Genomic DNA, 13105 nt, shown 5'->3' on the forward strand with positions numbered 1-13105 from the left:
GAAAACATATTTTGTCCCTAAAATCAATGAATAATCGTGATAAATAATCGTGATCTCAATATTGATTAAAACAATGGTGATAATCATTTTGGCCATAATCGTGCAGCCCAAGCTAGCGATGGCGTTTTTCACTAAATGTCTACCAAGATCTGCTGAAGGCAACAGTGAATGACATTCATAGAGTAATACAATCCACAGCCAGTGCCCCCAAAAGTAGGAAAAAAAAAGAGAGAGAGAGAGAGAGAGAGAGAGAAAGGCTTCACTCTTTACATTTCAAGCTACAGTGACAATTATGAAGGCAAGAGGAGCTCACAACTTACTTTGGGTCGGGAGGCCCATCTGCAAGGGGTTTCATGGAGAGCTTGCACAGCGAGCGGAACACTAGAAAGGCATCTTTCTGAAGGATGTGAGAGAAACGAGTGGCAGGGTGGGCTCCCTGGAGGGCCTCCGTGTCCTGAGACAAAACAAAGTAACACAATTTCACTGGTAAAAGAGGACCTGTAATGATAAAACACCAAATCTATTTAAAAGGTGACAACATGGCATCAGTTGTGCTCTGCCCCTTCCCCCCATGTCCAGATGTCAGCCTTTTTAATTGATGATGGGTGCTATTTTACTAAGACCAACAGGAAAGGTGGAGTGGTAGGTTGGGATCAGACTATCCCTCTGATCAGCAGGGGAGGCAACATTCATACCTTTTTTTTTTTAGCATGTGCACTTGGACAGGTAGGCCTTTCACACTGCACAGCTATGCTGGACTCCAACCACCAGGGGAGCAATTATGACATTCATTACAAGAAATGCAGGTATCATATTTGCACATACATTTTGAGATTTCATTCAGGAGTGATGTCTTTGATTGACAAGAAGCCATACATTTCGTGTGCAGTTACCCTATAAAAAAGACTAAGAGGTTTCTGTCCACTGTTATATTTTCTGTGTCATATGAAATTACTATATAAAAATGACTGAGCATCATGGTTGAGCCACTGAGGTTTTGTGTGGTCCTGAGGTTTATGGTAATATACCCAAGCAAGACAGGACACCAAGACTAATACCGCAAACCAGCTGCATGCTTTGCTCAACTCTTCACTAGCTATTCATTCATTATACAGAATACAAGATGGTGAGTTGTACATCTCTGTGTAAGTTGTCCGCCCATCTCACCAGCATGTCTGTTGAGGACACAGAGGCCCGGTCCTCTATGATGCCGTTCATCTGTTGGCCCTCTGCTGTGACTCTGACGGGAGCTACATCAGTGTGCTCAGCTACAGGATGGGTTAGGTGCTCTCCTCCTAAACAAAACCATCATCACGAGGGGGTGAACATTTGGTAACAACATTAAATTGCCTCAGCATCTTTCACTTCAAGTTTTGTCATCTGTTAACATATCAGGAGAGCAGAGTAGACCAGACCAGAGAAAAGAGGCAAAAAATGACCACGGTGGAAAAAAAGAGTTTACGAGAGTATATTAAAGTAGACATGAGTTGATTACCACAGATCCAGACGAGACTGACCTGATCCAGTTTGTATCTGTGCTGGAGGTTGTGCTGTCTCTTCTCTCTCCTCAGGATCAGTCATTGCTTGCTCTATTGGCTTTGGATCACTCTCTGGTTTCTGCCCCTCCTCTTCCAGCTGGCTTGCTGTAGGCAGTATCTCTGTACCGTCATCTTCAAAAACTGAGTCTGATGAAGGCAAAATCTCATGAAGATGACAGAAGACCCATACATTACACTAGAAGTGACAGAGGCAAATTATAGGATTAATCCTAACAATCACATTTCACAAGTTCTCTGTATAATGTAAATTTGTCTGGAGACAGTGCAGGGACAGATACAATTGAGGAAAGGTTTTATAGACAACTGTAAAGGGCAAAAATCAGTTTGGTCCAAGTCAACTGGGCTGACAAGGCAGATGTTGAAGCCAACCTGTACCTGAAGACAGTGTGGCCTGTTCTGTCACCGCTCCTTCATCCACAGGAACCTTGCTGTCCTCCGATTCCCCATTGATAGATGGTGTGTGAGGGGCCTGGTTCTGGTCCTGGTCCTGGGCTGGAGATGTGGAGCTGCTTGTGGCATTGAGGTCAGGAGTGCTGGCTGCTGGGGAAGGGGATGGGGAGCTGTCAGGCTCTGGGGTGGGGGTCCGGTCAGACCGGGGGGAGCCAGACCTGCGGCCACTTGAGATCGGGGATGGGTTCTGCTGGGGCAGACGCAGACGAGTCTTCTCCATCTCCTGAGCCTCCAGAGCCTGTGGTTACAGAAATGGTCAATAAATCAATCAAACAGGCCAAAGACATGGAACCAGTAGATGACAGTAGTGCTGGGTAACATGAAAACTATTATCACAATGGTCATGGGGAATTTTACATGATATTGAAATATCATACCGGCTCAAATATACAAAAATATCATGTTTAAAAATCCAGCTGAAATTCATTACATTAAACTGTTTGGTAATGTAAAGTATAATATCAAACCAAAACCAGTTTTCAAATAATACTCCCTCAAATATTCCAGGTCTCATTTTTTGAGAAACTTTAGCTAATAGATTCTCACTATCATTAATTTAGACAACAAAATTGTGTGTAACGACCACAGTTGACTAGACTTGCTAGCCCTTGGCTAACAGGTTGGAGCCTTTAGCTGACTGGTTAGCGCAGTTGCCCGTGGTGCGGGGAACCCAGGTTCGATCCCAGCTGTGACCTGAATTCGCTACATTGCTGAATCTTCTTCTCCTCCTCTTTTTCCATTTCTGTTCCAGCAGACAGGTGGATTTCCTGGAGGGGAGGCTGCGGATTTCTCTGCATCAGTTCTGACTGACTGAGGTTCAGGGGCTCTGTTGACTGGATCTGAGTTTCCGTTGTTCTCTATGTCCGACTCTATCGGGCAAAGATCCCGACATTGGTTTCATCATCCGAGTCTGAAGTGTCATCAAAAATCCTCCTCTTTCGGGAAGCGCGTCACACCAGCTCCCTCACGCCTCTGGGCACACGTGCTTCCGATAGCCTCACGGCCTCACTATCCCACTTCTGACACCAATGTAGCGACTTCAAGGGCAGCCGAGAATCCGTCACAGCCAGGAATCGAACCCGTATAGCCCGGACCACGGGTGACTGCGCTAACCCGTCGACTAAAGGGTCCGATCCTTTAGTTGACTGGTTAGCGCAGTCACACACGGTGCTTGCCCCAGGAGGGGGGTAGTGTAATGACCACGGATGCCTAGACTCACTAGCCTCGTGGTCGTTACATGTGTATTACAATATGACAAATTACATCCCGATACAATATCAGGGAAAGACATTAAAACTGAATTAGTGTCAAGCTGAAGAGAAGAGTGTAGCAAGTTGGACGGTGGACGTCACTTTAACGTTACTAATAGTCACAGAAATGACCCTGGATGGGCGACAGAAGTCAAAGTAGAGATATCGATACACAGAAATACAGGACAGTAATAACAACTCAGGACAGGTGTGTGAGTGGAGCACACTAACGGCCTGGTTCTCCATGCGTGTGAAGATAACGTTGAGCATCTGTGTGAGCGTGGCCTTCGCAGTGGTCTGGTTGATGAGGTTGCGGCTCGCCAGATAGATGTTGTAACATGTCCTGACAGTCAGCAGCACGGTGCCCTCGTGGATCTCTATGTGGGGGGAGGTCACGGTCGTCAGCAAGGCCTGGTCAGAAAGAAGGGGGGAAAGAAGGGCTGTCAAAACAGGACGTCCTGCTTTGAGCATGTAACCTGCTGAATCACCATCAGACCTCCCTATGTGTTGCAGCATGCCCCCCCCCCCCGTTTTTCTCCCAATTGTACTTGGCCAATTACCCCACTCTTCCGAGCCGTCCCAGTCGCTGCTCCACCCCCTCTGCCGATCTGGGGAGGGCTGCAGACTCCCACACGCCTCCTCTGACACATGTGGAGTCGCCAGCTGCTTCCTTTCACCTGACAGTGAGGAGTTTCACCAGGGGGACGTAGTGCATGGCAGGATCACGCTATTCCCCCCAGTTCCCCCTCCCCCCCGAACAGGCACCCCGACCGACCAGAGGAGGTGCTAGTGCATCAACCAGGACACATACCCACAATCCGGCTTCCCACCCGCAGACACGGCCAATTGTGTCTGTAGGGACACCCAACCAAGCCGGAGATAACAAAGGGATTCGAACCGGCGACCCCCGTGTTGATAGGCAACGGAATAGACCGCTATGCTACCCAGACACCCTGTGTTGCAGCATTTTAATGTTACTGTGTAAAGGCTTCAAGTTTTACCCAAACAAGACACCCCCTTGAAACGAAAGAATTCAACCCTCGGTTTCGTCTGCACTCAACTCTCGTGTTGGAGAAAAGTGATCATGAGAAGGACGTGAGCAAGGTGGACTTGCTTAAAACACCATTCAGTGTTTTAAACACTTTCTCTTGCTCAGTCTAACCACACAGCACTGACATCCAACTCTGATTTAGAGCTTAAGATAGGCCACGTGGATATTATTACACATCCAATAAATCTTGTGTTAACAGTGATAAAACTGTCTGCTTGTGGTAAATACGGGCAGACTTTGCCCTGTGCAGGCTGGATGTGCCTTTAAACCAACACTGCAGGGAAACTTCACTACGTGTCAGGTATCAATTACACCTACAGCGTGTACCCAGTAGTGGCGTGCGGGTTGACCCACAACCCGCGAGTTACAAGGGTTCGGGTAAGATTACTAGAAAATATCACAGGTTCGGGTCAGAAAGTGACAAATCAGTGCTCCGAGTAAGTTACAAATAACTTGCAGAAACGTTGCGTGCAACAAGCTAGGCTGTGCATCACTAGTCCACCCCCCCCCCCCATGAAGGGTTACTAGTTTTTTTTGTGTGATAATAATAATAACAACAACAATAATAATAATAATAATAATAATAACAATCATCATCAACACAATATTAGCATAAAGCTACAGAACAAACTACAGACAAACATTTAAAAGAGAAAGTAAGCACAAATTTTTAGTATGTCTCCATCTACTCATATTTATTAAAACGGGTGTAGATGAAGAGGACAGTGATGGGGTTGTCCATGTATATCCATCCAACCATCCATCCATTAGCCAAACCACTTATCCTGCTCTCAAGGTCGCAGGAATGCTGAAGCCTATCCCAACAGTCACTGGGCGGCAGGCAGGGAGACACCCAGGACAGGCCGCCATCACAGGGCACACGTGCGCGCGCGCGCGCACACACACACACACACACACACACACACACACACACACACACACACACACACCCCTAGGGACAATTTAGTATGGCCGATCCACCTGACCTATACGTCTTTGGACTGTGGTAGGAAACCGGAGCACCCGGAGGAAACCCACACAGACACGGGGAGAACATGCAAACTCCACACAGAGGACGACCCCCAAGGTGGACTACCCCGGGACTTGAACCCAGGACCTTCTTGCTGTGAGGCGACTGTGTTAACCACTATACCACCATGCCCCCCATGTGTCCATGTATAAAGGATATAAATGGGTGTAGGTGGAGGACAGTGACAATGGTGTCCATGTATAAAGGATATAAATGGGTGTAGATGGAGGACAGTGACGATGGTGTCCATGTATAAAGGATATAAATGGGTGTAGATAGAGGACAGTGATGGTGGTGTCCATGTATAAAGGCTATAAATGGGTGTAGATAGAGGACGGTGATCGTGGTATCCATGTATAAAGGATATAAATGGGTGTAGATAGAGGACGGTGATGGTGGTGTCCATGTATAAAGGATGTATGGGATGTACTGAATGTGGAGGACAGTGATGGTGGTAGTTGATGCCCCCATATGACATGGGTATTGTAAAGGGCTCGATAATATTGAATTTTTCCCCTACGTGTAAGAAAAAGCACACATTTCATACATTTTTCATGTCCAAGCGGCCGTGTGATGCGTCTCATTGGTTGTACTGCCCTAGGCCATGACCAAGATGCTTTCAGCTCAAAAAAAAATAAAAAAATTTACTAGCCCTTTAAAAAGTAGGCATGCAGTTCTTTTTAAACTGCATCATGTTTTTGTAATATGCCGTTTGTCAAACAATGATGGGGAACATGAAAACTGAACATTTCAACAACGAATTTATTGAAGTTAATGGCAAAAATATGAAATCATTAACACAACTGGATAATCTCTCATCTCTCATGGACGGGGTGTAAAGAGATAGGTGCGGCCCACCTTGATGATCTGTAGCTGGACCCCCTCGTCAGTCTGAGGGCCCTGGAAACAGTTACAGATGGTTTCCACCAGTCGGTCAATCAGCCTCTTGCCTGGGGCGCCGCTATCCGGGGCATTCCCCGTGATGTGGCCATATGCGATCAGCTTCTAATGTGGGACACGTGCCGAGACACAGGACAGTTTAGAGCCATACCGTGTACTGTGTGAGTGTTTGTATGTATTAACCAGGGTTCATTTATCTGCACATATATGTACTACAGAGTACTATGTACTACAGAGGTCTTTGTCAGCTAAGCTCTATCTTCACTTGTAATGACAGTAGACTAAACCACCTCCAAACAAGACCAGGGTTAAACTTACTGTATGGCTGGACCGTGTGGTCAGTGTTGAAAATGGTGGCCAGTTTGTTACAGGGATCACCACTGGTAATGTCTATAATGTGAATTCCTGGATTTAACTGTCCCATCAGCAATTTTTTGTAGTAGTCCTGGTAATATGTGTTGTTAAAGAGTCCTGAAATAGCATATCATGACATGGATTCAAGATTCAAGAATCTTTCATCTGTTTCTATCTGCGGATGTCTCTCGTTTTTCTAAAACTTGCTGCATTGACAGTCTTGTCGGAGTGATTATTTGGGGTGCTTTAACTGTGCGCTCTCCCTCGTGTCGCTCAGCACATTGCGAGCCATGTTCTCGCCGTGCCCTGCTCTATGTTGGACTGTTAACAGTGCGTAACCAGACGTAGAAAGAGCAGCAAAATATTCCGTTCGCCAGCGTGCAATAAATTGCGGAATGAGCTGGAACCGTTGCGGCTGATTCGTTCTGAAAGAGTGACGGCCAGCAGGGAAACTCCCACTTCCGTGTTCACCAGTGAAGTCGTCGGTCAGCTGACCAACCGTGTAACTTCTGTGACGTAGTTGGTCACCTGATCCAGCGGCCCCAATCGTGTAACTTGTTCACGGACAGGCATTCGCGTCTGTAGGGCTGGGCCCGCTGGCCGGTGCAGAGAACAAGACTTCTAGAGCACAACATGACCCTTTGGATTTGGATACCGTGGAATGCATGCATGAGCGGAATTTAGGAGGTGTTCTACATAGGTGTGAAAGTGGTTTAAGGGGTGTAGTAAGAGTTTATCCCCACCGTCAGGTGGATAACAGAGCATGCAATTAATACATCCTACGACTCTGAGAGTGGTGATGAAGGACAGACGGAGAGGGGAAGACAACAGGAAAAGTAATTCAGTGACATTATAGTGGTGTGATGTGCATACTGGCGTACAACACTATGTGTGTCCGCACGTATGAGAACAACACATTGAATATGTACCTGTAAACAGTCCAGGGAAGTGCTAACTATCCGTGGGGACTTGGACTGGCAGGCTAGCTCGAAGGGCAGGACATATTTGTCAGCCTCAATGTAGTTGGCCCTGGGTGCAACCACTATACCATCTCTGCAGAGGGAGAAAGAAACACACATATCAGTGTAAAAACAAACAGTCCTAATGATGACATGAAAAACTGAATCACTGCTTACTTCATCAGGATTTGAATAAGTCTTCTCAGAAAATGTCAGTGGTGTAAGATGTTTATATTAGAGACCTGTTCATATGGTACATGTGAAAGGGTTTACATCTGAACCTCATTAATGTAGTGTAAAACTGGTTGGCCTGCCTGCAGCATCATTGAGATTGACTGGAAAACAAGTGGTTGTTTTTACACTTAAACGGCCGTTGTGAAAGCAACATATCACCTCGGTGGGGCGGGCACCATTTACTGCAGGCACAAAGCCTGCTTTGGGGCAAATCTTTAAAAACATGTGCTTTGCTTGAGATATATATATATATACATACTTAGCACAAAAGGTAAGGAAATGTGTGTTTGGTAGATTATTTCTTTGTTGTAACAATGCTTCTTGGCAATACATCTTATACGGTTAGAAAGCCTGTTTATTTCCCTTTTAAATGGGGCCACATTTGTAAGGAACATGCATTTGTGGGATGAGCAGCAGAGCTGAGTATGTGGGTTGCACCCATGAAAAATTTGCCAAATTTTCTCTGCCAATGCCAAACAAGCTTATTTTGCTGTTGCTACTGACTCTTGCTTTGAGCCTCTGGTACCCCAGGTGCTGACAATCAGCTGCCTGATATAAGATTTATTGCCAAGAAGCATTGTTACAACAAAGACATAATCTACCAAAGACACATTTCCTTACTTTTTGTTCTAGGTTTTTATATATATATATGAACAGGGAAACGGCTTCTACTGTACCACTTTATTTAATTCAGAGACATTTATTTTCAAAATTATTTGAGATTTTTCACAACTTACTTTTGTTTCTCGAGCTCATCTTTGATTTCATCTGTGAAAGAAACAAGAAGATTAAATGTCAGTTCAGCAGCCCGAACTTTAAGCTTTACACATCACAATAAGGTTTTGGCCTGGAGCTCTGGGGTTCAACTAGAGCTAAACCTACACTTGGATGACGAGCTTACTTCAGTCCAACCTTGACGTCTCCCCACATGTCACCTGACAGATATTTTCCTCCAACACCGTCCAGTCGAATTTTGAGTGGGCCACAACCTAAAGTATGCATTAAGCTAGTATGCATTAAGCTAGCCACTGTTGCTGACTCAGGCGGATCCATTCTCCTGCTGGTTGTTGGCTGCTGTAGTGCCATCTAAACTGTTTTACCTCAAACAATCTTCATCCCTTCATTTTCAGCCTTTGCTGATATGAATAAAGCTCTGCATGCACACCATTACCCAACAACCTTGTTAAAAAGCAAACACTGGAGGTCATGGAACTGGCTGCCAACTGAGTAACTGAGCCCGATGCGACCCTGCGTGAAAGACATCAAACAAGTTGACAGTAGTCTTGTTCACCCCATTTGGTGCAAAACTCGTTTATTTTGACACCAGTTCCTCAAAGCAGAAGGCTTACATGAAGAAAATAACTTTGATTTCCTTTTTTTTTTTTACTTTCTTGGCTACTCTCTTCCCTGCCTAGTCACTAGAATGTTCACAGTGACAAATACAAATGCCATTACATGTCATTAACAACTTGGTACTGGGACTACATGACTTGCCATTTTATTGTATATACAACCTCCGTTCTGTTCATTTCAACACTATGTAGGTCCATGTTTGGTCCGAGAAAGGGCAGGTATTTACTGATACTAATTATAATTTATTAATCGGCCACTTGGCTGAGCTTTTAATGTTCCTGAAAAAAAAAACAGCTCTCAACTGCACCCATGCTCGGTAGTTGTGTAGATATTAAAACAAAGAACGCCTGTAATTCACAGCATAACCAACCACGTCTTGAGGAATGCTCAATAACCCAGGTGCAGAAATCCCAGAAAAGTTGAAGTGTCCAAGACGAAGTGGTTCAGCATCTCTGGGATAACTTTAAACGTTGCGGTCGGTCAGAATAAAAATTGCTGGAAGAGGAGCCGCTGGATATGGTATAAACGGTACACTTGAAAGACAATAAAACAATATATAGTGCTTAAACAAGGAGCGGCCTACAGCAATACCAATAAACCGTGCCTGGTTTTGTAATTTATGGGTTGGGACCCTGCATGGATCTCAGGGCCACTGCTGTGGAGCCTATGCATTCATTCTCTTTAACTCGGTTTTCAAGGGACGTTGACAAGTTTCCCCCCTCTGCATTTCTAAACCATTCCATTGTGGCTGAAAACAAATTGCATTCAAGGGTGATTTTTCTAGATCTACATGGAATGTAGCCTGGAATCACAATGTTTGATTCTTTACGGTAAGACAAAGACTGTGTGAAGATTCTGTCAAGTAAAATGCCAAAGTGTAGATGGCTGATGGGCAGAGAGAGCAAAGCTGCTTAATACATACATCAACACTTTCCCCCGTTTGTCAAAGGCCTGACTTCCAATGTTCAAGAAAAAAAACTAAAACATTGGGAATATTTGATTATGATCAGCTTCTTAGGCAAATCACGTATATGGTAATTAAGATGACTTATTTGCCTACCTCTCAATGACCCGAGTGAAGGCTAAGTTTACATTCATTCATCATAAGCCGCTTCTCCGGGGTCGGGTCGCGGTGGCAGCAAGCTAAGTAGGGCACTCCAAACATCCCTCTCCTCAGCAACACCTTCCAGCCCCTCCTGAGGGATCCCAAGGCGTTCCCAGGCCAGATTGGACATGTAGTCCCTCCAGCGCGTTCTGGGTCTACCCTGGGGTCTCCTCCCAGTTGACCGTGCCTGGTAAACTTCTAAGGAAGGCGCCCAGGAGGCATCCTAATCAGATGCCCAAACCACCTCAACTGGCTCCTTTCGACACGTAGGAGCAGCGGCTCTGCTCCAAGCTCCCTCCGGATGCCCGAGCTCCTCACCCTACCTCTAAGGCTGAGCCCAGACACCCTACGGAGGAAACTCATTTCAGTCGCTCGTATCCGCGATCTCACCCTTTCGGTCACTACCCAAAGCTCATGACCATTGGTGAGGGTTGGAACAAAGATTGACTGGTAAATTGAGAGCTTTGCCTTCCGGCTCAGCTCCCTCTTCACCACAACGGCCCAGTACAACATCCGCATTACTGCTGATGCTGCACCAATCCACCTGTCAATCTCCCACGCCATCCTACCCTCACTTGTGAACAAGACCCCGAGATACTACTTGAACTCCTTCACCTGAGGCAACAACTCATTCCCAACCCAGAGGGAGCAATCCACCATTTTCCGGTAGAGAACCATGGCCTCAAACTTGGAGGTGCTGACTCGCATCCCAGCCATTTCACACTCAGCTGCAAACCTCCCCAGTGTGCGCTGGCAGTCGTGTTCTGATGAAGCCAACAAAACCACATCATCTACAAAGAGCAGAGATAAACCACCACAGAGATACAACCACCACATCCTGCATTGATGACGTATTTTCCTGTTACGTCCTCGACGGGGACGCATCAGCATTTACACTACAACAGAGGTGATCAAATGCGTCCCAGACCACCTCGGCAAGTGGTTTGAGTAACCGGTTCACAAAACGTTTTGGTGGTCGTTTACACATGTATTTAGCGCCGTCCACTTGTTGTGATCCAATCGCAAAACCAAAAAAAAAAACGCATTTTAAAACCAAGTGTAAACAAGAAAGACTGCAAACACAACCAGTGGGGGAAAAATGAATGGGAATTCCTGAAAGTCAATGATCTACTGGAAGGGGACATTGGAAGAAGGCATCCAAAAGATTGGAAGGACCCGTCCCTCTATTTGAGTTTCAAAGCATTATTGAAAGCCTGTACCCCTGCCATCAAGCCACGATACATCTCTGTACTGGGCTGTCAGACACAGCCTTCCATCTCACTCCCATGACAAGAAGGAAGGTACTCCAACTGGGCAGAGCAGCTCTGGGCCCAGCGTGAACAGGAAAAACACACTCGGCTGGATTGGTTTGTGTAACACTATCCGGTAACATGTTGAACGGAAACCCAGTCACGTCAGAACATCCTGGAATTACATCGCCTGTTTGCCCGACTGACTGACTGGCTGGCTGGCAGACTGTGGAGACTGGCCAGGTGACAGTGCAACGTACAGCAAAGTGATTGGTCTAACTCCACTAAGCTAACCTAGCCCTAGCTATAACCAACTGCTAATTACAGCTGATTGCAACCTGTTGGCTCTGTCCGCTGACGATAACAGTAATGTGTGCATGTGTGTTATAAATCCGAGGTGTTGACGTAGCAATAATAACAATAATAACAATAACACTAAAACGTGCGACCGAGAGAGTCGAAGTGATGCTAAAACCGACCCGCCAACGTCGGCTGCGGCTCGGCAGCCAGCTAACGGTGGCCGCGTTAGCTGCCTTGCTAGCTGCCTTGACAGCTGACGCGGAAAGACCACAACTACCTAGCTAGCATTAGCCTTTGAACGTCGTTTGAGGCCATTCAAAATGCTAACGCTAGCTAGGTAGCGAAGAGGTAAGCTAGCTCTCCCCTCTCCCGACTACCTCGGTACGGGACAAGCTAACGACTGAGACTGGGCCGACCCGCGACATTCGGCTGCGGTTCGGCAGCCAGCTAACGGTGGGCGCGTTAGCTGCCTTGACAGCTGACGCGGAAAGACCACAACCACCTAGCTAGCATTAGCCTTTGAACGTCGTTTGCGGCCATTCAAAAAATGCTAATGCTAGCTAGGTAGTTAAGCTAGCTTTCCTCTCTCCCGACTACCTCGGTACGGGGACGAGCTAACGACTGAGACCGGGCCGACGGTTTTATTGTTTTAAGCGAAGCACTCACTGCATCCCGACCAACAAAAACGAGGGAAAAAAAAGCCCACTCACCGAGCGCCACCTGGCAGGCTTTGCGCAGCTGGCTGTGCTGGCTCCGTCTCACCTCCTTGTCGGAGAGGATTTTCTCCAGCGCCCGGGACAGAAACATGCTCTTGGTTTTCGTGCTCTCCGTCTTCAAGTGCGACTGCCGCTGTGACGAAGGCCGGGGTTGTTGCATCTCCGACGGACCCGGGGTCGACCTTACGCTCTCAGGCCGTCATCTTCGGCCCGGCTCCGCGGAAACACAGGTGACATGAAAGGGCTCGCCTATCGGTCGCCAGCCCGAGTCCGCCGAGTTTCGCTGGTGGTGGAGGTGGGGGGGGGGGGCTGTTCCCTCAACACGGCGTCGCCATGTTTGTTCCACGCCGCATCACGTGACTTTCCGCCGTTTGGGGTTGACGCTCGGCAGAGGAAAAAGCCGTTAGAGCCCCGCCCCCCCACGGCTACGGGCGGGCGGTCGCGTAAACGCGTTTATAAGGTGTTCGAAGCCGTCTGGATGAAATATATATTATTCCCCGAAAACGCAACAGAAGGTCTTTTTTCATTTTAACTGACACGTGTTTTCGTGACAAAAAAAAAACAACTTATGTGTCAGCTTGGGTCGCAACCCTT

General features: G+C 46.8%; 1 protein-coding gene across 1 annotated transcript in view; it reads right to left on the reverse strand.

Annotated features, from left to right (window-relative positions):
- arfgef2 (ADP-ribosylation factor guanine nucleotide-exchange factor 2 (brefeldin A-inhibited)) overlaps positions 1-12943 on the reverse strand; it is a 51088-nt gene extending 38145 nt beyond the window's left edge. The window contains exons 1-9 of the mRNA XM_056275520.1: positions 12506-12943; positions 8525-8555; positions 7524-7647; positions 6199-6345; positions 3491-3670; positions 1935-2247; positions 1518-1685; positions 1168-1295; positions 321-454 (exon numbers count right to left, since the gene is read on the reverse strand). Of these exons, the coding sequence (XP_056131495.1) occupies positions 321-454; positions 1168-1295; positions 1518-1685; positions 1935-2247; positions 3491-3670; positions 6199-6345; positions 7524-7647; positions 8525-8555; positions 12506-12671 (1391 nt within the window). The 5' untranslated portion in view covers positions 12672-12943. The remainder of the gene's footprint in view (positions 1-320; positions 455-1167; positions 1296-1517; positions 1686-1934; positions 2248-3490; positions 3671-6198; positions 6346-7523; positions 7648-8524; positions 8556-12505) is intronic.
- Between the last annotated feature and the right edge of the window lie 162 nt (positions 12944-13105).

The sequence above is a fragment of the Lampris incognitus genome, chromosome 2 (genome assembly GCF_029633865.1).
Source record: "Lampris incognitus isolate fLamInc1 chromosome 2, fLamInc1.hap2, whole genome shotgun sequence".
NCBI classification, from domain to species: Eukaryota; Metazoa; Chordata; class Actinopteri; order Lampriformes; family Lampridae; genus Lampris; species Lampris incognitus.